General features: G+C 43.0%; 1 protein-coding gene across 1 annotated transcript; it reads right to left on the minus strand.

The window, feature by feature from the left end:
* Positions 1-1018: 1018 nt before the first annotated feature.
* LOC311041937 (arachidonate 12-lipoxygenase, 12R-type-like) lies at positions 1019-19186 on the minus strand (the record flags this gene model as incomplete). The annotated part of the gene is made up of 6 exons (XM_084052418.1): positions 1019-1166; positions 2835-3004; positions 4255-4341; positions 4551-4754; positions 12829-12972; positions 18971-19186. 6 exons carry the CDS (start codon positions 19184-19186, stop codon positions 1019-1021), a joined length of 969 nt encoding a protein of 322 aa, XP_083908544.1.
* Between the last annotated feature and the right edge of the window lie 4378 nt (positions 19187-23564).

The raw sequence follows: 23564 nt of genomic DNA on the forward strand, positions 1-23564 counted from the left end.
CCCCCCCTGAAGCAAGCGTCATCATCGTACACGATGGACAGCTAAGATGGTGTGTGTGTGTGTGTGTGTGTGTGTGTGTACATCCCATCAACCCTATGCGAATTACCCCACTGACAGAAAGTGTTTTATGAACGGAAGAGGATATTTGGATATCATGTCTAAAAATGCAACATTTATTGACACCTGCAACGTTTGAAACGTTGCTGTGCTCAAACGACCTGCCATCTGTGTTATTAGCACTAATAGCTCACCATGTAAACATGGACATATGATGGTTGTGATAAACATTCTACTTTGGGTTAAAAATGGCTGTTTTTTTTTATGACCGGGTTGGGCATGGTGGCGCAGTCGGTAGTGCTGTCGCCTCACAGCTAGAAGGTCCTAGGTTCAATTCCTGCCGGGGACGCTGTGGGTGCTGGGGGCGTGTCCTATCCTCCGTGTCCTCCCATATTCTAGGTAGGGTTGGCGAAAGGGCCTTTCTGTGTGGAGCTTGTATGTTCTCCCCGTGTCTCCTAGGGTAGATACCCTCACAAAAAACAAACTAATCATTGTCTCTATACTGTCTCCCCCTGGTCAGCCAGTGCGCCTGATGGAGGGGAAAGGAACTGGTTGGAATAACGTGTTCCTTCCACACGTTACGTCCTACCGGGGAAACTCCCCCGTCGGGTGATAAGACGCGGTCTACTAACGCCTCATTGAAGGAAGCATGAGCTCAGTTTGGGGCTCTCCCCAAGCTGGCAGAGGGAGAGTAGCGCCCAGGAATAAAAGCTTAGGCAATTGGCACTGGGTGAAAAATGGGTTAACCAATCTCTGGATAAAAACACTTAGATTAAAAATGACCGGGTAAAAATGATCTTGTCAGACACAACCAGGAAAATCAAATGGGCAGTGACTAGGGCGCAAACAACGGTGAGAGTGTTGAAGTGCAATGCTCATGCGCTGGGAAGGGGAGCTCTGCACTGCCCATAGAAATGCACAGTAGACAGGCACTGGCAGCTCAGAAAACGCTTTGTGTGCACTAAGGGCCCCTAAGCGTACCTGTGCCGTCTGGGAGAGGTACGCCAAATCCATGCTCAAAGATGTCCTTGATCCAATTCTGCAGCTCAATGTCTTTTTGGACCTCATCATCAGTCTTGTAATAGTAGCCGAGGATCCCCTCAACAAACCTGCACAACACAACACAACACAACACAACACAACACAACACAACACAACAACATTCAGCCAATCAATAGATAGTACCCATGTATCAGCCTAAATTTAGTTGTGATCGAGTTTAAATGTTGTCTGTTCATTTATTTGTGCCATCACTTCCATATCCACTTTTTTTATTCTGTATCCCGTATGCGATCTCTCTCATAATTGGTATTCCGACCTGAAAATGCATTTTCTGTTGACTAAAGAGCTGGAGAGAAATGGAGACTCCTGTTACTGAACAAACACTATATAGAATGAGTTATATCTGAATATAATGTAGAGCTATTTACCCTTATTTTAACAAATAAAAATCACTTATACCCTACCTTTAACATTTGTGACCATTTTTGACTAGAGGACAGTCATCTCACTGGTGCCCATTGTTCAGGAAAGGAGAAAAACTTTTATTTTTTTTTCAAAAAAATATATTTTTACACAAAATGAGTTTATAGCCCAGTTAGACTCTTCACATACCATAGTATGTCTGACAGAAATTTCAGAGCTTAAATTTCAGAGCTCATATTTACATCGACACGAAATAAACGCATAAACATGTATTAAAATATAAAGTTTGAGCTAGCATGTACTAGCATTGCTAACAACATCCTCAGTTTCCATCCAAACATCGCGAAATCGCGGTAAAATCCGCTATTTCTACCCAATCGTTTTGAAAGGTATCATTAGTCTGTTGGCTTGTGTCTGATGAGAATATCAAATAAAGATGTATAAACAATCATATTTTGTTAAAACTGTTGTGAAAAGGTATCTTAGTTAAGTCCTCCTGGTCACTGGAACCAGCTGGTTCCAGCAGGGGGCAGTGGCAAACACTTCTCAAAGAGCATACATAACAAAGAGAGCCTAACCCTAAACCTGGTTGATAGAACTTCATTAAGCCCCCCGGTGGTGGTTTTATGGTGTTTTATGTCTTCTCTGACTATTTGGAGTTTCTTCCTGGAGGCTGAAACCTTGAGGGTCAAACGTGCCAATAGAGAAACAGCGCTTTAGTGACATAGTAAAAACATACCCTCCCCCTCATTATCATAACACAACAGGTGTGGGCAGGAAGAGGAGGAGGGACTAGGACAGGTGGGTGGTGCTAAGGTGGTGGAGGAGGTGCTAAGGTAAGAACCAGGTATACTTAATGAACTGGAGGCGTGTCCACATAAAAACATAATTTTAACAATTTCTGTACACTTTCTGTACACAAAAATCTTCCTCCTAGTATAACCATAATACCTGATGATTATGTTTTAGGCGGGGGGGGGGATCACGGCACCCATTCTTTAAACAAAGGATATGTAAATCCCGCTATGCATGATGGGATTGATAGCCCTGTTTACTATCTTTGAATGAGATCCATTCAACTGGTCTTTTCTCTACTGAAGGGTTTTAACTTGACTTCAGTTCTATAAACTGTATTTCAAAAACTATTCACTCAATCGTATTAACCAATATATCATTATTTTGCTATGATTCCCTGCTTTCATATGACATGAAAACATGAAAATGAAAAAATACTAAATGACTGTCTCCCAGTCAAATGTGGTCACATTTGACAATTTCTCACTCAGGGAGCTCTCCAGAGTGACTTAATATTCATGGGACATTAGTAAAGAAGAATCATCAGATGTTCCTACCTGTGAATGATGTCCCACAGTTTGAGCCCATCATCCCTGTAGTAGAATCCTGGTACAGAGTCCATGCCACGCTCCTTGATGTCATCAGGTAGACACAGAGACCTGTAGGTCAATGAGGACGTGGCTCTCTGCAGGATTGTCTTCAAAGCCTCTCCACCTGAAGCTGCAAACTGGAAGACACATATAATAGGAAAATAGGACAGCATTTGAACATTTGTCAAAATTAGCAGATCTACAAGTTCCCAACAACTTGATGATAGATCTACAAGTTCTGCAACTTGAGGGAAGAGGGGGAAAAAGGATGGGACCAAATATAGACCCCTGGGGGGCCCCTGTTAGTAAAGTATAGGTTTACCCCATTAAGAACTGCAGGCCAAATCTACAAATGTCTTCTAAATCCAAATGTATATATATATATATATATATATATATATATATACACACATATACACACATATATATATGTTTTCTCCCACCCCATAGCTGACTTGTTAGGCATTCATATCCATGTAAACACTTTTTAAAATATTATTTTTGGGTTAGGGTTTCATCTTTCAATATATCTCGTTTTCAATTATAAAAATGTAAAACATCACTCCTTACATTTCCTATAATGAAGACAATGGATAATGATGTTATCTAGCTATAATAGACTAATATTAGAACACACTTCCAAAGAAGAAAATGTTTTTAACTTTAAAAATTGTTAATATTATGTCAAAATTGACGCATATACCATAGAAGGTAAAAAATCATTTATTTTTCATAAACTCAAACTTTATTTTACTCCTAATAGCAAATGCAAATTGAGGACAAGTTTCTCTCACTCTCTCACTGTAAACATTGAATATTGACACTTTGGGGGGAATTGAGCCACACTTCTCTGCCGGGTCAAATTTGACCCTTAACACCACAGATGTCACCTTTTTCAGAATTAACTAAAATGGTGGTAATTCATTTGTTTGCGTTAAAATAGCTGTTTCTGAGGATATCATGAAGCCTTGTTCCAATAAAGACATGTAAAGGGTGCTTTTTACCTATTTAAACTTGAAAACGGGTAAACAATGACCATAACACAATGGAAGGGTTAAACATGTTTTCTTTAAACAATATAATATTCAAAGATTTAAAAAAAGTAACAGATCTACAAGCTCATAGCGAGTACAAGCTCATAGCTATTAGCTTATATATCTGCTATTGTTGAATAGCCAAAGTATAAAATAATGGTTAAAGTGGTTAAAATCTAAAATGACACAGAACACAGTTGTTATATGACGCAATAATATTCCCCTATGGGATTTTCAAGAGAAAAAATAACGCTGTGTCCCAGGGGGATAGAGACTTTATCCCCTCTATTGGTTAAGACTGAAAGAGGTTGAATGTATTTTTCAGAATTGAGCTGTGAATCAGTGTTTTCTACCTGATCAAAAATTCCATCCTCAGAAATCAGTAATTCTCGGGCCAGGCTGTTGATCTGCAGAGTGTAGCGGGTGTGAGGAATCAGGAGCTGAGGAGGAGAAATTGACAGTATTGGAAATGAGTTCTTAAGTCATCATAACTGTATCATCTAGTCAATGTTATACCCATTATAATTGTATTGCTAATATGTGAATATGACATAAGTCAATGTGTTCATAATCTCAACTGGATTTGATAGTATTACTTGGTTGTGTTGCTGCACAAGAAAAACATTTGATTGAATTCTGATAGCTGTACCTTGTACAGAGGATGAACCATGGCGACATTCCTTAGCAGTGACACTGCAAAGGTCTCTGCCATCAGGTGAGTGCGCAGCAGGTGAGTGTTGAGCTCGTGTACATGGAAATGGGCACCTCTTACAAAGATCTTGGCCATCAGCCAGTCATGCTGGGAGTCAGTGGGCAAGAAGATAGGATTGTCCTCTGATGGCGCCTGCTTCAACTGTAAGGAACGACATGAGGCACTGTCACAGTTTACAACTAAATTAAATTAGATGAAATAGAGAGTATGCACATGCGTCACTTTTCCAACGGCCCCCTCATCTAGACTGAGTGGCAAAACATTGAGCAGCATCGAGCATTGGAGTTTGGAAGCGCTCGTTGGAAATCACTCAACGGTCCTGCATACCACCTGTTTCTAAATTGCACATAATGTAGGAGGTAGCAACACGTTGCGTTATTGAAAACGAGCTTTATTTTTTGACAGAAAGTAGCTCATAACATCTCTACGGTGGATTTTTGAGAAACATAAACTTTGCAGATAGAAAGAGGACAATTCAAGCTTTCCGTACAGCTGCCACGTTGGTGAGTTGGGGTCATGCCTATGTTCCCTCAGCCCTATGTTCCCTCAGCCCTATGTTCCCTCAATCCCTAACAATTTTATTTTATCCAAATTAGTCCCTATGTTCCCTCAGTCCTATGTTCCCTCAACCCTATGTTCCCTCATCCCAAATTAGACCCTATGTTCCCTCAGCCCTATGTTCCCTCATCCCAAATTAGACCCTATGTTCCCTCAGCCCTATGTTCCCTCATCCCAAATTAGACCCTATCTTCCCTCAGCCCTATGTTCCTTCAGCGTCACATATGGCCCTTCCATAATGTGCTGTTGGGGTCACCTGTTGGGTTACCCCGGGCTCCCCAAGGTATCCCCCAAAGGTATAAGACTATATACAGATATATTATTAGTAAGTTATAAGTTATAAGACTTCATAAACTTTTCTTTACACCGATGATGATGGTGACCACAACATTAAATTGTGGCTACGTGGTACAGCTCCGACGGCCCGCTGCTCCGAAAGCCCACCAGTCCGACAGCCGCCCCTAGGCGCGGAGGTGGACTGGGGACCCCCGGGGGTCCCTGGCTCCGGAGGCTTAACCCGACCGGTCTGTCAGTCGGGTCAGGCCTCTCCAGCCAGGGACCTGGAAAAGGGCCCAGGACCCGGCCCAGGGAGCCCCGAACCTGGGTACTCGCTCCAGTCCGGGGGGGACCCCTGCCTCCGGGAGACACCCGGCTCTCCAGGCGGTCCCGTGGACCCACTCTTAAGCACCCCTCAGCGGGCGTTAAGTGAAGTGACAGACCGCGGCCCAAGCACCGCGGGGACCTGGTGGTACAAACCAGAATAGTCTCCCCTGGGACTATTAGCGTGTCGGGCCCGGCTCACCGGCCGGTCCCGCGTACCCACGCTTAAGCACCCCTCGGCGGGCGATAAGTCGGGGGGGGGGGGGGTCCCGCGGCCTACAGACCGCAGGTACCTGGTGGTACAAGCGGTGCCGCAATAGTTATCACGCCCATTAGCAGGGTCTTTCCTCGCTGAAGAGTGTGGGTCTACAATCGGGAACTTTGGTTTACTCAACTCCTGCGTGCGCCACCTATGTTGTCTACACCCATATCAGTTGGGTGTAGACCACTGTCCCGGCGTGGTCACTTGGCAGTGACTGCACGCCCAACTCAGACGAGTCTGCAGCGCCCTTTAAGACAAGCATATGCTAACAGAGTGGAGGTGGAATGTGCTAAGGTTGGCCTCAGACTGAATGCAAAGAATCCGCCGATTACAACATCAGATGGCAAAGCTCTGCGAGAGGTCAATGACTTCAAATACCTGGGTTCCTGGGTGAACTCCACAGACGGCGGGTCCTGCATTCGGGCAGGCCTGCCATCCGTCCCGAGCATCCGCACGCCGGATCAACATATCCGGTCTGGGAAAAGTTGCCGATTGTACCGGGAGAGAATTTCAAAAGAGGGGGCCATGGTGGACCCCAGATCCTCCTGGGCTCTCCGAGGACCTCCAGGGCGCCCGTCCGCCCGGCCGTGCCCGAGCGGAGGCCTCTGTCTTCCAATAAACCCGATGGCCACCGTGGCCTCCAATTTCATGGCTCTTTCCCCCCTATCGGGGAGGGGGGGAAGGGACCCATGGCCATCGCCACTCGGCCCACCCGGGCAACCCCAGACGGAGCCTCGCGTCGGGCATCGCCACGGCCAAGCTCCACATGTACGTTCTAGAGCGAGTAGGTGTCCCGACCGGGAGACCTTTTCACAGGAGGGAGGCAGGGATGAGCGGGGCGCCTCCTGGGCCACGGGGAGGGGACAGGGAGGTACGACGCAGAGATCCAGGGCAAGGCGGCCCGCGCCGCCGCCCCAGACGGAGCCTCGCGTCGGGCGAGGCTCCGTCGCCCTAGCTATCCTATAGCACCAGTCGGCCCTTGTCCGTAGCTTCCCCCTCTCCACCAGAGGAGAGCCAGGGAGCCCAGGGCGACCTGAGGCTGCAACACTTCAGGCTGCAACCTCCAGGATCCATGGCCCTGCGAGGCACGGGGACGCCCCCGAATATGGTGCACCATGTCCGGCGATGGTCCCTAGCTACCCTGTGGCACAAGTGGCCACGTTCCCCCCCATGCGAAATTTCACGCATGGGAGAGGCCGCGAGCCCTAAAGCTCCTGAGCCTTCCGGAGCTTTTTTCTGGTTTTTCGGGCGCCGTTTGCCCGGGCAGCCACCCAGGGGCCCGGGGGGGGGGCACCGACGCGTGCACACCCCCGGCCGGGATCCAACGAGCCCCTGGGCGACCCACGGACCGGGAGGTACCGGCCGTTTTAGCCCGAAAAAGCGCAGATCGACAAGCCGAAAAAAGTTGGAATTTTAGCCCGGGGGTCCTCCAGGGGGTCCCCGGGGACCGACTGGAGCCCATGCGGACACTTAGAAAAAAAATTGAGCCTATCCAGGCTTGTGGATCTGCTCTTTTTCCACGGCAAGACTTTGTCCCTTTTCCAGACCCACGACCGGGGACCCCCGGGGGTCCCTGCCGGCTGCCCTTACCCGCCTCGGGAGCCACCGTCCCTGGGCATGGAGGTGGACCGGGGACCCCCGGGGGTCCCTGGCTCCATGTGGACACTTAGCCCCATCGCTTCCCCCAGGAAGGTGCCTCTTCCTGGGCATGGTCCCTACCTATCCGATGGCACCAGTCGGCCCTTCTCCCTGGCTTCCCCCTTCACACAGGGGAAGGGCCAGGGAGCCCAGTGCATCCCGGCATAGTGCCGGGTTCACACTCGCCCGCTCTACCCGCCCCGGGAGACACCGTCCCGGGCACTGAGGTGGTCCATAGACCCCTGGGGAACCATGGACCGGGGACGGCGCCACCTGTGGCTGCCGGTGGTATTGCGCCCCACGACAGCGGGCTTTTACAGGCTTTTAAAAGCTTGTGGATCTGCTCTTTTTCCACCCTTTTTGAGCCCGGATTTCAGCTTTCGGACCTGCGGGGCATCGGAGCCGCGCCACGTAACCTTAAAATGTACGTGTTGAAATCATATGTTCTGGGGGTACGTATATGTGTACACTATGTCACAAGGAAAACTTGACCATGACCATGACTGACCATGATACTGACCATGATGCTGACCATGATGCTAGGGCAACATGATTGGCCAAACTTAATTGCTTTGACCTGGTCAGCTAAGACACATTAAACTATATGTATAGTTTCTCTCATGAATTCAAATTCAGACAGCTGGGAAACTGACTGATGTTAAATTATATTGATAATTTCTCATCAATTCAAATTCAAACAGCGTTGAAACCTATAGGCACCTATAACAGCTGCAAAGAATTACTGATCATTGCAGTGAACTATTGAACTATTGAACTTTTATCACAGCTAATAAAGTGAAATAATAATAATAATAATAATAATAACTAGAAAAAGTGTTCCTCGGAGCACAAGTCTCCGCCAGCAGACTTGTGTTGGGAATGTTGGGAATGTTCTACTTCTGTGAATGTTCTACTTCTTATGTTCTAATTATTATGTCCTATCCGTCCTGTCTATGTAAGTGTCCTATCCGTCCTGTCTATGTAAGTGTCCTATCCGTCCTGTCTATGTAAGTGTCCTATCCGTCCTGTCTGTGTAAGTGTCCTATCCGTCCTGTCTGTGTAAGTGTCCTATCCGTCCTGTCTGTGTAAGTGTCCTATCCCTCCTGTCTGTATAAGTGTCCTATCCGTCCTGTCTGTATAAGTGTCCTATCCGTCCTGTCTGTATAAGTGTCCTATCCGTCCTGTCATTGTAAGTGTCATATCCCTCCTGTCTATGTAAGTGTCCTATCTGTCCTATCTGTCCAATTATGTCCTATCTAATTGTTACAGTATCCACAATTTCTCAGCCATTTCGTGATGGTTCCTGTCTTACCTCACTTTGAAAGAGGCACAGACTCTTTCAAAGTGACGCCATGTATTTATAGGCCGCTATACGTCACTAGCCAATCAGATCACACTATTTCACCGTATTGTCACGTGTCACGTGAGGCTTGACCAATCGGTGTGTCATATTTAGAAAGTGAAAACAAAGTATCCTGGCGGAGACAATAAGTGTACACGTGATGCGGAAGTCTGCCGCGGAGGAGCTGTTGAGAGTGGTCGAGGATACACTTGATGTACACTCGCTCAATGCGGAAGTGGAGAGCCTCCTCGCCTCCTCCACTCGACTCCACTCGCCTCCTCCAAGACGCACATGAACAATTGGACCGCGACTACTTCCGGTTCGAAGTCGGAGTGACCGAGTGGGAGTGAGCGAGTGGCCGAGATTTTCGGTATTGGAATCTGGCTTATGACTCTTTCAAAGTGACACATGTATTTATAGGCCGCTATCCGTCCTGTCTATGTAAGTGTCCTATCCGTCCTGTCTGTGTAAGTATCCTATCCGTCCTGTCTGTGTAAGTGTCCTATCCCTCCTGTCTGTATAAGTGTCCTATCCGTCCTGTCTATGTAAGTGTCCTATCCGTCCTGTCTGTGTAAGTGTTCTATCCGTCCTGTCTGTATAAGTGTCCTATCCGTCCTGTCTGTATAAGTGTCCTATCCGTCGTGTCTGTATAAGTGTCCTATCCGTCATGTCTGTATACTGTAAGTGTCCTATCCGTCCTGTCTGTGTAAGTGTCATATCCCTCCTGTCTATATAAGTGTCCTATCTGTCCTATCTGCCAATTATGTATCCTATCTAATTGTTACAGTATCCACCATTTCTCAGCCATTTCGTGATGGTTCCTGTCTTACCTCACTTTGACAGTGGCACAGACACTGTCAAAGTGACGCCATGTATTTATAGGCCGCTATGCGTCACTAGCCAATCAGATCACAGTATTTCACCGTATTGTCACGTGTCACGTGAGGCTTGACAAATCGGTGTGTCATATTTAGAAAGTGAAAACAATACTCTCCTGCCGAGACTAATAATACATGTCTATACTAATATAGAGCTTTTGTAGATATCCAAAACAACTATATTACAAAAAAATGAGTTTAAAGGTATAATAAGCTATGTAAAACTAGCTTATTATAAAAATAAAAATAAATAAAGGGGGATTTAAATGAGTACAAACAAAGTTCTGATATACAAACATGAACATTATACAGTCAAATGAATACGGGTTGGACATATATGGCGGGGGGTCCTCCCCCAGAAATGTTTTAACACAGTAGATACTGTATTAAAAAGGGAGTTTAATACTTTTATCAGTCATAGGAAAATGATGGGTAAATTATTTTATTTTATCCATTACAAACCTAAATTTATAGAAATCGTTTTGATGACTGAAGCAAATAACCACTCCTGATATTGACCTAATACTGACATGATACTGACATGATACTGACATGATACTGACCATGATACTGACCATGATACTGACCATGATACTGACATGATACTGACATGATACTGACCATGATACTGACCATGATACTGACATGATACTGACAGACAGACAGACAAGACAAGACAAGACAAAACATTAGAATATTACATGGGCTGATGGAACATAAGGCTGAAGGAAAATAGGGCTGAGGGAACATAGGGCTGAGGGAACATAGGGTCTATTTTGGGATGAGGGAACATAGGGCTGAGGGAACATAGGGTCTGTTTTGGGATGAGGGAACATAGGGTTGAGGGAACATAGGGTCTAATTTGGGATGAGGGAACATAGGGCTGAGGGAACATAGGGCTGAGGGAACATAGGGGTGAGGGAACATAGGGCTGAGGGAACATAGGGTTGAGGGAACTTGAGTACGCTCCCCAATCAGATAGGACTTTTCTGTTTGGATGTATATGGGCTGTGAAGGCCAGAAGTAGTTTTCCTGCATAACCTCCGGGTACAATGATGTCACGAGCATAGCTGCTATCGAATTGAATTAAATTGCATTTGGCTCAAATCCTTGATACACAAGCCATACTCAATTTACTGGCATCTCTGACATGCAGGGCTGCTACTTTGTGAGGAGTAAAAGCTCCTGTTTATTTTGTGTTATTAATTCACATTAATTTAAACTGCTGTTTGTGAGTATCTCCACACAGAACACAAATATTATGTGGTGATGAAGTTACATAATCATTGTCAAAACAAGGTTGTTACTATTTATCTTTCTTTCTCTCTTCCTTTTTTTTTTTACCACAAATACAAGCATCACCCTTTATGAAAGAGGCATCACCAAATTTATAGATTGATGTTACAGTTCTTGCTGACACTTTTTTGGATTGTTTATTCGTCATACATACAGTCTACCATTATTTTTAAATGGAAGCCAGCGACATGAAGATTACAAAGCTACATGTGACGTTTGTAGCTGCTACAAAATTCCATTGACTGGATCTGTAGAGGCCGCAGCGGAGTAACTAAATAAAGGTTTTCTTTCCGGTGAAATATTTGACATTTTGGCCAAAAAGTGCATTTTAGACTTAGACTCCATAAAACCGTCTTTGTTTTGGTGAGTAGCGAAAGAGTATTTTTTATTTTTACTGCAGACGAGAGGCTATATATGCAGCCTGTGGTGCGTGCGAAAAGGCTCGAAAGTCCCATAGCCTTAAGGAGAACTCCTTTTAGGCTGTGGACCAGAGCTAGTTCTCACTTAACCTGACTCTATGACAGATGGGGTGGTATTGAGTTCACAGGTTCACAACACAGCCTCCATCTGGGATCACTTGCGTGTAGGCGATTTGCAAGGGAGTTTGCGTTCTCTTCCGTGTGTAAAGTGTCTTGGCCGCCCGTTATAAGAACTCTGAAGTACAATATAACACATTATAAATCATTCTAATTACTTATAAGGTCAAGTATTCTACTTCATAATTTATGGAAGATTTTTTTTTTACAAGGATAGTTGTAATAGGCCGCGTACATTAATGCTATTTATTCTACTTTCATTATTACAGCACCAATTTAAAGACACTTTATAGCAAATTAGTGATTATAATAAATATGACATGATTATTGTTGTTGCTCATAAAGTACGATGAGTAGGCCTAGGTCTTATAACTATAATTAGTTAAAAAGTACTCAAATAAAAATACTCATTATGCACAATGTCCTATTTCACAATTTTCCAAATGTATATTAAATCTTTTGAAAATAGCAGATCTCCAAGCTCACAATGCATTGCATCGCAACCATTGTGAGCTTGTAGATCTGCTATTTTCAAATGGCCGAAATGTACGCACGCGCACGCGCACGCACACGCACGCACGCGCGCACGCACGCACGCACGCACGCACGCACGCACGCACGCACACACACACACACACACTGGTTGGGTCAAACGCTCTTCCCAAAACATGATTTACTATTCTGTCCCTATCGGTACATAACTCGGACGGCGCTGAGTAGGCTCGAGAGGCACCACCGAGCGAGCTAAAGCGAGTGAGTTGCCGTGCCGAACGTTGCCTCCCTCATGGTCCATAACCATAATCAATCGGCGGAAAAATTATAATCCGCGGTAAAAAGACTGTCGTGGTGGAATTCGATCATGGAGAGTTGGGAATGAGAGTCGAATGTTTAACAAGCACGCAACCAAGTCAATGGATATGAAGGTATTTTCTCTATTAGAAATTCACACCTTGTTTCTTTGGTGTTTCGACCAGACGGGGCGTCCTGCTTCTTTGGTGTTTCGACCAGGCGGGCGTGGTTCTTACCGAGTTCACAGATGGAAGTAGGTTGTGAGACAAGTGTGAAGCAAGCTTCTTCCATCTGGCGGAGTCAGATTAGTTCTTACCTGAATGGCGATGGGAATCAGTTTGAGGTCAGGTGTTGAGTGCAGCAGCATCAGTGGAGCCATCATGTGTTGCTGCTTATCGTCGATGATGTTTGCTTCCACTCCATCCAAGTCCTTGTAGTCACACAGGAAGATGTTGCCATTCTGTTGGAAACATTAACAATGTTAGTATTGCTTCACATTGGACTCATTTTAGTCCATGGGCCAGACGAGATGTCGGTACACCGAAAGGTGGCAAAGGTTACATATCATTTTTGAGAAGCTCTATGTCTGTAGATAACATTTTGGTATGATAACCCTTCCTGAGTCACAGCTAAATTGGTGTTATCAGCTGCTGAAGTTACCCTCCCCCATTGAAAAAAGCCATTTTAGATGCAGGTGCATATCTTGGTATTGGCTCCTGTTGAGTACATAATTCAATATCTTTCACTATAGTGTTTGGTATCATTTTTAAGGGGACACTTTAAGCTTTCATTCAAGCCCTTTTGTGTATATGTGGGACAAGTACAGTGGTTGCTGGAGCTCTTCAAACTTCGAATAAAACATTTTTAACACAATATTTGCCGAAATCATATTTTCTCTTTTAGTCCTGTGCCATCAAGAAACATCAGTGGCACAAAACACAAAATCTGGAATGCTGACATGACCCTAAGGATTCAGGAAATGTATAATTTACCCATATTATTTCATTCTGAGGGACAGATTTTCAGCCTTATATTAAACAAGCAGTTTTAACGCGAAACTAATCAGACCATAGTCAGTTACAACACAGACTCGTTTTAAGTATTTGTTCAATAGTAGCATTTTATACTAAAGCAGTTCATGAGTCACAGTAGTAGTCAAATCAACATGAAAGTATGTGCATGAAATGATGTTTCCTTTTATCTACATATACTGTATATCAGCAGTAACAACAGTGTAGTAACATCAACAGTATATAGATATACATTGTGCAACATTGGGTTGATCACACTATACAAGAGACTTCAGTCCTTTCTGCTGACCCACTTTATTTTTGCTCAGTTTTTTACTTGTATGGCTTATTCTTTATTTCCTTTTTTCTCTTTTTGTCTCTTTTTTACCAATGTCCTTGTTCATGGTCTAGCTGCCTGGTAGAAGTTTTTTTCCAAGCTTAGGGCCATGTCACACATTAAAACTGATCATCAATTTCTTCATCTGACTCCCCAAGTTCAAATTCTGGTTGTGGATCATTTGCCTGTATTGGTTGCTGCAGGTCTGCAACCTGCACATGTCGGTCCATGCAGGTCAGTCCATTTAACAGGCACGTGCAATCTGGCAGTTTGCACACACTTGCAGGACAACAGCTCCAAGACCACATCTGGTGCAGGTGGGGAACGCATCCAGTGAATGGCCAGCTTGCCATCGTTGTCGGTCCATCCATGGAGAATAGGGCTTGGTACAACAGGAGATGCCTGTAGACAGCAGTTCCAGATTGCTGCCTGGTAGTTTGCCCGTCCAATAATGCATATAGAGACAATCTCTACATGGTGGCAGCTGGCTGGATTCGATTTCCCCCCTTTTGGTGCAGAACAGTTTGTGGCGCAGCTTACTTACGTCTTATTTACATCACCTGTGCTGCTATTAGCGAAGGACAATGCAACAGGTAAACTTCTCAATTTTCTGGAAGAGATCATCAGATACATTCCACGACTTCCCCAGTTGACTGAAAGTATCTTGCCAGGAAGGGTCCTTTCTTACCATCTTCAGAGCATTCAGCTTCCCTCGACCGGCGAATGCACTCACTGCGTCACATCCTGTGAAGGTGTGTAAGCCAATTAGGCAGATCAATGCCATTTGGAGCCACAGGATTGAACCAGTTATTCTCCATAAGGTCAATGAAAGCCTTGACATCCTCATCATCTCTTTTGACCCTTGGACCCTGTAGATCTGGATGGGACAGCTTGGAACTGCCTTGACCTATCGAGTCTCTCAGATGTCTGAGGAACACGGTTCTGTACTCAGCTGTAAGGTAATATCACAGCTCCTGGCTTCAAGCTGAATCCCTTTGTCCCTCCAGCTGTCTGGGTGTCTTTGTTCACTGTTTCTTCTATGGCTTGGTCAACAGGGATTTGGAGAAAGAGATTGGTGGAGCCCATTTGAACTGAGAAACCCCCTTCCATGAATTCTGTATACACATCTGGGTGTGTGATGGGCAGTTGAGACATTTGGGCGTAATAGTAGGGAAGGTACTGTGCATAATTAATTTGGTCATATGCAAAGCACCAAGGAATCATTGCTCGAATGCTTGCCAGGTGAAGCATCCAGTCTCCCTCTCTAGATGCTTGAATGAGGCCCAACATGATTTCAACCATGTCCAAATAAGACATCCAGAAGGCAGAGAGACTGCCATTTCCATTCTTTCCAACTCAACCACTACCAGGCAGCAATCTGGAACTGCTGTCTACAGGCATGTCCTGTTGTGCCAGGCCCTATTCTCCATGGATGGACCGACAACGATGGCAAGCTGGCCATTCACTGGATTATGTTCACTGGAACAGAATTTGAACTTGGGGAGTCAGATGAAGAAATTGATGACCAGTTTTAATGTGTAACATGGCCCTAGGCTTGGAAAAAAACTTCTACCCGGCAGCTAGGCCATGAACAAGGACATTGGGAAAAAAGAGACAAAAAGAGAAAAAATGAAATAAAGAATAAGCCATACAAGGAAAAAACTGAACAAAAAATAAAGTGGGTCGGCAGAAAGGACTGAAGTCTCTTATATAGTGCGATCAACCCAATGTTGCACAATGTATATCTATATACTGTTGATGTTACTACACTGTTACTGCTGTATATACAGCATTATGTAGATAAAAGGACACATAATTTCATGCATATACTTTCATGTTGATTTGACTACTACTGTGACTCATGAACTGCTTTAGTATAAAATGCTACTATTGAACAAATACTTAAAACGAGTCTGTGTTGTAACTGACTATGGCCTGATTAGTTTCGCGTTAAAACTACTTGTTTAATATAAGGCTGAAAATCTGTCCCTCAGAATGAAATAATATGGGTAAATTATACATTTCCTGAATCCTTAGGGTCATGTCAGCATTCCAGGTTTTGTGTTTTGTGCCACTGATGTTTCTTGATGGCACAGGACTAAAAGAAAAAATATGATTTCGGCAAATATTGTGTTAAAAATGTTTTATTCGAAGTTTGAAGGGCTCCAGTAACCACTGTACTTGTCCCACATATACACAAAAGGGCTTGAATGAAAGCTTAAAGCGTCCCCTTAAAAATGATACCAAACACTATAGTGAAAGATATTGAAATATGTACTCAACAGGAGCCAATACCAAGATATGCACCTGCATCTAAAATGGCTTTTTTCAATGGGGGAGGGTAACTTCAGCAGCTGATAACACCAATTTAGCTGTGACTCAGGAAGGGTTATCATACCAAAATGATATCTACAGACATAGAGCTTCTCAAAAATGATATGTAACCTTTGCCACCTTTCGGTGTACCGACATCTCGTCTGGCCCATGGACTATTTAGCCCTGTCACGTATTACACAATCACCTGATTGACATTAGTTGAGCTAATTGCAATTCTTTTTTGCATAATCGTTGGAATTGTTTCCATTAAAAATAAATCCAAATATGTTGAAGAATGTTCACAAATTTTCCAAAGCCAAAATCGCTGATCTACAAGCTCACGTGTAACGATACGCAGTTGTAGATCGATTTATTCTTGCTATTTTCGTACATCTTTTAAAGTATACAATTATTAACTCTTTCACTGCCAAGGACGACTTTTTTTCCCAAAGGCTCAGACTGCCAAAGACGACTTTTACAACTATTTTGTTTTCAGTGGTTTTCCACCAGATGGCGCTGTTCTCTTACACACAAGTGACCATTTTCATCCTCAAGTCTCCACCACTATTGACTTCCTGTTTAGCGTATTTGGGGATTTTTTTTTTCTCCCTGCATTCTCCCTTCACCGGGGGGTCAAAATGACTTTTTTTTTCTTTCTTGCGGAAGCACAGTGAAACCCTCCGTGTTTAGCAACTGTCGGGGATCGATCATACTGGATATGAATATTCTGTGACTAGTTGAAAAGTTAAAATCGCTGGCAGTGGGCAATTTATTTATGTATTTAATCTTGCAGTGAAAGAGATAAGGATATGGCCTGTTTTAGCCAAAGTTTATGATTTATTTTGATTATTGGTACCGGTCATTGACAGTCATCTCTTCGTAAGTTATTTGTCATGTTTTCTTCCCTGTGCAATTTCTTTTAGCTCTGTAAGGCCAAAAGAAATGTATTTATTGTTTTACGTCAAAGCAAAAAAAGTGGTGCTTTTGACGAGTTCATTTCATTAAGCTATATATGAACAAAAGGGGTTCTCAAACTGTTTTTTACGTTACATCGCAACATTTTTTAATTTAAATTTAAAAAAATATGAATTTAACTCTGCGAGAGTACAGATGGAACCAAATGGACTCGTGGTCCTGTGTACCCTATCGCTCTCGGAATAACAAAAACAGCCAAAATGGCTCTTTTAAAGGAGAATTTTGGACTAAAGTTGTCTTACCTTTTCTATGACGTTATGATATCTTAGGATGAATGGTACAGTAGAAAACAGAACACTATGCAACCAAAAAAAACAAACAGAAGTCTCGCAAGACGAGATTGAAATCCCGAGATTTCAATCTCGTCTAGCGAGACTTCTGTTTTTTTTTTTTTTGGGACAGTGTTCTTTCACTATGAAGATCTCACCAAAAACAAAAACAAAAAAAAGCTATTAAAATATGTGATCTAACCTAAGGCCTATCCGCGCACCTTTTAAGCTGTGGCGGACCAGGGGTGGAGTTATGAAAATTTTCTACTGTACCATTCATCCTAAGATATCATAACATCATAGAAAAGGTAAGAAAACTTTAGTCCAAAATTCTCCTTTAAGCCACCCGCTCATATTGAACATTATTCCTGAATAAATTGTATATGAACAGAGCTAATTCAGTTTGTGTGCCTTAGCTTCTGCAAGGGGTTGTGTGTGTTGTCTCGTTGCTGCTTGACTGTTCTCGGTCGGAGCTGTGTGTGTGTGTATGTATGAGGAGTCAAGCCAATAGTTTGTTTGGTCGCGACTCGCGACCATTTAAAAAAAAAAAAGTCTTGCCATGGAGAAAGGGCCTCTCTGTGTGGAGTTTGCATGTTTTCCCCGTGTCCCCTAGGGTCGGTACCCTCACAAAAACATGTAGTAATCCTGGCCACTATTCACCTGTTTCCTAGGCTGTGTGTTTGACATTTCCTGTCGATTTCATTGGATATCATTGGTCATCTGACCAGTTTCAATGGATTTCATTGGATCAAATCGACAGGAAGTGGAAAACACACAGCCTAGGAAACAGGTGAATACTGCCTCCCCCTGGCCAGCCGGGGCGCCTGATTTTAAGTGCGTGTGTGTGTGTGTGTGTGTGTGTGTGTGTGTGTGTGTGTGTGTGTGTGTGTGTGTGTGTGTGTGTGTGTGTGTGTGTACGTGCGCGCGCACACGTGTGCTGAGCCAGCCTGTGACCGTCATGGATGAACTTCAACATAGTACAACAAAGTGAGAAAGTGCATATTTGCACTTTCTCCCTTTTTGGCATCTACATAAACGTTCAGATTTCAAATATGAAGTGCTTATCCCATGGCCACGGATGTTACAATTGTGTATGGGCCCTCAGAAGTACCTGTATCTTCTGTATTGTTCAACAAAAAGCATTTTAATATGATCAGTGGCCATTTTCTCGTAGAGTTATAATGTATCAGAGAGCAATACACCTCCCAACCGATAGGGTCACGTAGTTGAAAGCATATGGAGAAAATACGGAGAAAATGACCTCCGATCGGATTAAAATGCTTTTTATTGAACAATACGGATAATACGGGTACTTCTGAGGAGCCGTACACAATTGTAACATCCGTGGCCATGGGGTAAGCAATTTATATTTTAAATCTGTTTCTCTATAGATGTCCGGCCCAAAAAGGTTGAAAGTGCAAACACTGTGTTTTGAAGTTCATCTAAAAGACAACGGTAGATTCGGCCATACTCCCAAATACCTATATTTGTGTCCCAAAGAATAAATAATCAGTTCACTATTTAAGAACAAAAAAAAACTAAACAAAGCACCTTCATTTCTTGTTTTAAGCTCCGCCCACCCTGGAGGCTCAGCATGTCATCGGTGACAGGGAAGTTTTCTGGCAGGGCTGAACAGCGGCGGATCAATATGGGGTTGACGCCATTAAGGTACTGGTAGCCGAAGAAAGCATCCTCTTTCCATTGGCTCTGCACATGGTCTGGAAGAGAGATGGAACTCTGTTTACTGTTCAGCCAAGCAGCATCCATTTTGCATTGTTTAGAACAAAGTTGACTTTTTAGTTTTCTTCACCATGTCTATGTGTCATCATCACTGTGCAAATACAACATTTTAAATACTAAACATGTATCTCCATTTTACCAGCCTAACTATGAACTTAAATGAATGTAAACCATGCATAATAAATAAAATTGGTTTTACACTGAACCATCATAACTATAATTATGCTCTTAGATGGCCAATAAGGACAGGCTGTAATTGCTGAAGCCCCACCCCCTCTGTATTCCTATTGGCTGGGCTTTAAACAGCCATAATCCAGTTCCCAGCATGCTAAATGCCCCAAATTTGGTAGGTGCTCTTAGACAGCCAATAGGGACAGGCTGTAATTGCTGATGCCCCGCCCCCTCTGTGTTCCTATTGGCTGGGGTTTAAAAAGCCATAACTCCAGTTCCCATTATGCTAAATACCGAAACTTGGTGGGTGGTCCTTCCAATTTCATCAAAAATAAAATGACCACTTCCGGGTTTGCCGTCCTATTTCCGGTTTGTCGGATTGCCTAGAAACTAGAAACCCACACACTCTCTGAGGGGTGTGGAGTTCAATGGTGTAACCCGAAAGTGGATCTGTTCACTTCCAGTTTTACCAGGAAGTGGTCGTAGACCCCTACCTCCCGAACACAAGGTCGCACAAGTGAGACAGTGGACCTGGGTGCAGCAAGCGAATAGCTGCTCGGCAGCAGCGTTATAGCAGCGTTATAGCAGTGTTTAACACTTCAAATGGTGCAACATAGGACTATGTATGAAGGCCATGTAGCGGCCTGAAAATCTAGTAGGGTTAAAGTGGTTAAACTGATTTTGATGCTATATTAACCATTTAAACCCTAGCATCCGCATCGTGGGAGAAATAGCAGATCGACAGACAAGCTCTTGTCGATCAGCTATTCAGTGAAAGCTTTCCCCAGAATAACAGAAAACAGAAAATTCACTGGTATAGAGCCTTGAGGGACTCTACTCAACCATATGGGGTTTAAGTGGTTAACCTATTGCTAGTGACCCCCTGGAACCCCCTCAATGACCCCTGGGGGTCCCCAGACCACACTTTGAGAACCACTGGAATAGCCAACCTGCAATTTCGGTTGATTTGACACTGGCAATGGCGTTAACGTTGTTCCAGTTGTCCCTGTGGTTGATCAGAGCATTCAGATTCATCTCCGCCAGACTGGGGAGTGAAACAAGCACAAAGTTTAAAATAGACGAGAGGACTGCTTCAAAACTAAAACATAAAAGAACATTACAAATGCATTCAACATTAAACTGATAACTACTTCTGTGTCAACTGGCTAGGCCTTCAAGTGCCAAGATGTGAACTTTTCAATGGGTCCCTGGTTTGAGAGATTAACCATGGCCAAATCTGTGTGTGCATGTGTGACATACACGCACACAGACACAGACAGACAGACAGACAGACAGACAGACAGACAGACAGACAGACAGACAGACAGACAGACAGACAGACAGACAGACAGACAGACATGTGGTCAGATCCACATACCATTCACACATTACACTCTTCAATTCAACACTAGTGTCAAATAGCATATTCTTATAGGCTATTTTGTATCTTTTGTATTAAAGGGATATTTCACTATAAAACACGTTTGGGGAAATGTTAACATCTACTCAGGCTTTTGTGAGAACGTTTTATGGTATCTTTTGTGTTTAGATATTTGATATTCATTTTATCAGACACCCCCTATGCATCTTCCTATACAAACCCATACCAACTTAAAACTCCATTTTAACCATGAAAGATTCATCGAAAACACCCGTCCTTGTAGTCCAGGGCAAACTAGCGGTTCACATCAAAGTAATTGTAACAGATTTTTTTTCCCTCACAGACCATTTCTATGAAGTCAACATACTTAAAGTCCTAAGACATCCTAGTTTTGGTAATGTGTTTAATTGGTATCAATCCAAAAAGGCCAGCAATTATTGTCAAAAAATCATAAAATGATGGTGAGTAAAATTGTCATTTGTCTGAGATTTCAATTTACTTCCAATTACATTTTGAGGTGAAGAATTCAGATAAAATATCAAAAAATATATTTTAGCCATTTTTTAACCTATATAACATAACTATAGGGTGTTATTACCAGATATTCTAGCAGCATTTCACATCAAAGTAATTGCAACAGAATGTTTTCACCATACAGTATTTCAATGAGGTGTCCAGAACAACATACTAAAAGTCCTAAGAAATCCTATCCTGCGGAAGTATGTTTAATTGGCATTAATCAAAGATGTCCAGCAATATTGTTAAAAAGCCATATAAAATGATATTGTGTAATGTATGGAGAAAAACATTATTTCACAATTAGGCTACTTGTATGTGAAATGCTAGTTATAACTAGCCTGGGATCCAGCCTGATTCACTACGTTCAGCTTATTTTTTTTCCTCACTTCGCTTAGCAGTCTGGCCAGCCTCCTATTCGACTTCGTATTTTAATGACGTAGATAAAAATCTGTTACAATTACTTTGATGTGAACCGCTAGTTTGCCCTGGACTACAAGGACGGGTGTTTTCGATGAATCTTTCATGGTTAAAATGGAGTTTCAAGTTTTACATTGGACAGCACTGCCCCCCCCCCCCCCCCCCCCTACAGACCAATCAGAAGCCGCGGTTCGTTTTTTCCCGTCTGTGCAGAGACTTTCCAGACTGTATAGCGAATGAGAAACAAAATCCGCCGAACGTAGCGAAACAGTCTGGATCCCAGGCTAAGTGATAACACCCTGTAGTTCTGTTATATTGGTTAAACATTGGCTAAACTATTTTAAAAACATATTTTATCGGAATTCCTCTCCTCAAAATGTATTTGGAAGTCAATTCAAATCTCAGACGAATGAAAATTGGACTCTTGGCATTTTGGATTGATGCCAATTAGATGCCAAATATTAACATATTTCCGCAACTAGGATTTCTTAGGACTTTTAGTATGTTGTTCTGGTGACTTCATAAAAGTGGTCTGTGAAGAAAAAACTTCAATTACTTTGATGTTGAGGTCCCACATTTGCTAGTTTGCCTGGACTATTGGTTCTGGTGACTCATATTGCCCTCCTAATACGTGAGGGACCGTGTTTTTTTCCCAATATTTTTTTCATTTATTTATCATTTTGTTTTTTTTATAAATGTATTTCTTTTTTAAATAATACAATACAACTATAAATACAATGAATGAAAAAAGTCGTCGAAAAAACATGGCCCCTCACATATTAGGAGGGCAGTATGAGTCACCAGAACCAAGGATCGGTGTTTTTGATGAATCTATCATGGTTAAAATGGAGTTTGAAGTTACAGTTTGTGTAGGAAGGGGGCGTGTCTGATAAAAATGAATATCAAATATCAAAATACTGAATCAAGCAACTTAAAAACTGTCCGGGGTTCTCAAAAAAGCCGAAGTAGATGTTAAAATGACCCCAAACATATTTGAAAGTGAAATATCCCTTTAACATGAAAAAAATCCATATACAATACTTGTAACACAGCGTAAGCAATGTCCTCTCATACAATAGTCAATAGTAAATTATTCACTTCTTAACTGCAGTAAAGAGAAACTGTGTCTCCTTGGTGAAGGAGAAACGGACTTCTAAAGGCATATCTAGAGCACCACCATCATTCTTCATGCAGTGAGGAATGCCGTCTATATCCCCCTCCATATCCCACCTATGGAGAGAGAGAACAAGTCAACTGGCTTGGAAGACCTTGGGTAATTTGACCAAACAAACTTGAAGCTATATTTACTCTTATATCAGTGATTCTTCATTTTTGATTTCCAGGACACCCCTGTTTGACATGTGTAGCCAGGCCATGAACCGCTATTTGATACATCTTTTTGAATCTGTATTCATTACTCTGAGAGTGTATAAATTGTACACTCTCAGAGTTAGAGACCTGTAAGCGTCCATTTGGACCCCTGGGGGTCCACAGACCCAACATTGAGAACCAGTATGTCACATAACATCAGACTCACTGATAGACCTGCTTTCTCTGCTTCAGTTCTTCTCTTCTGCATTTTTTGGCCGAAGGTAGTTTGTCCTCAAAGGGTAACAACGCTGAAAGGGAAAAAAAAAAGAAATATAGTGTTGGTAACAGGTTTAGAACCTTAACCCATTAAGACCTGAGGCCGATTCTAAAAATGTCTCCTAAATTTCTGAAAAACTTCTGTTTCAGTGGTTCTCAACCTTTTTCATGTCAAGGACCCCCCAAATTATATGTATTTGGCCGTCGGCCCCCATCTCAAAATATTTTGTTCCAAGGACCCCATGCAGAAGAAAGATTTTAGTTAAAAATATTCGCTTTAAAAGTATAAAGATATACTGTATTGAAATACTTTTTTGACATTTTTGCACA

This window comes from Gymnoscopelus microlampas (genome assembly GCF_963454915.1).
Source record: "Gymnoscopelus microlampas genome assembly, chromosome: 3".
Lineage (NCBI taxonomy): Eukaryota > Metazoa > Chordata > Actinopteri > Myctophiformes > Myctophidae > Gymnoscopelus > Gymnoscopelus microlampas.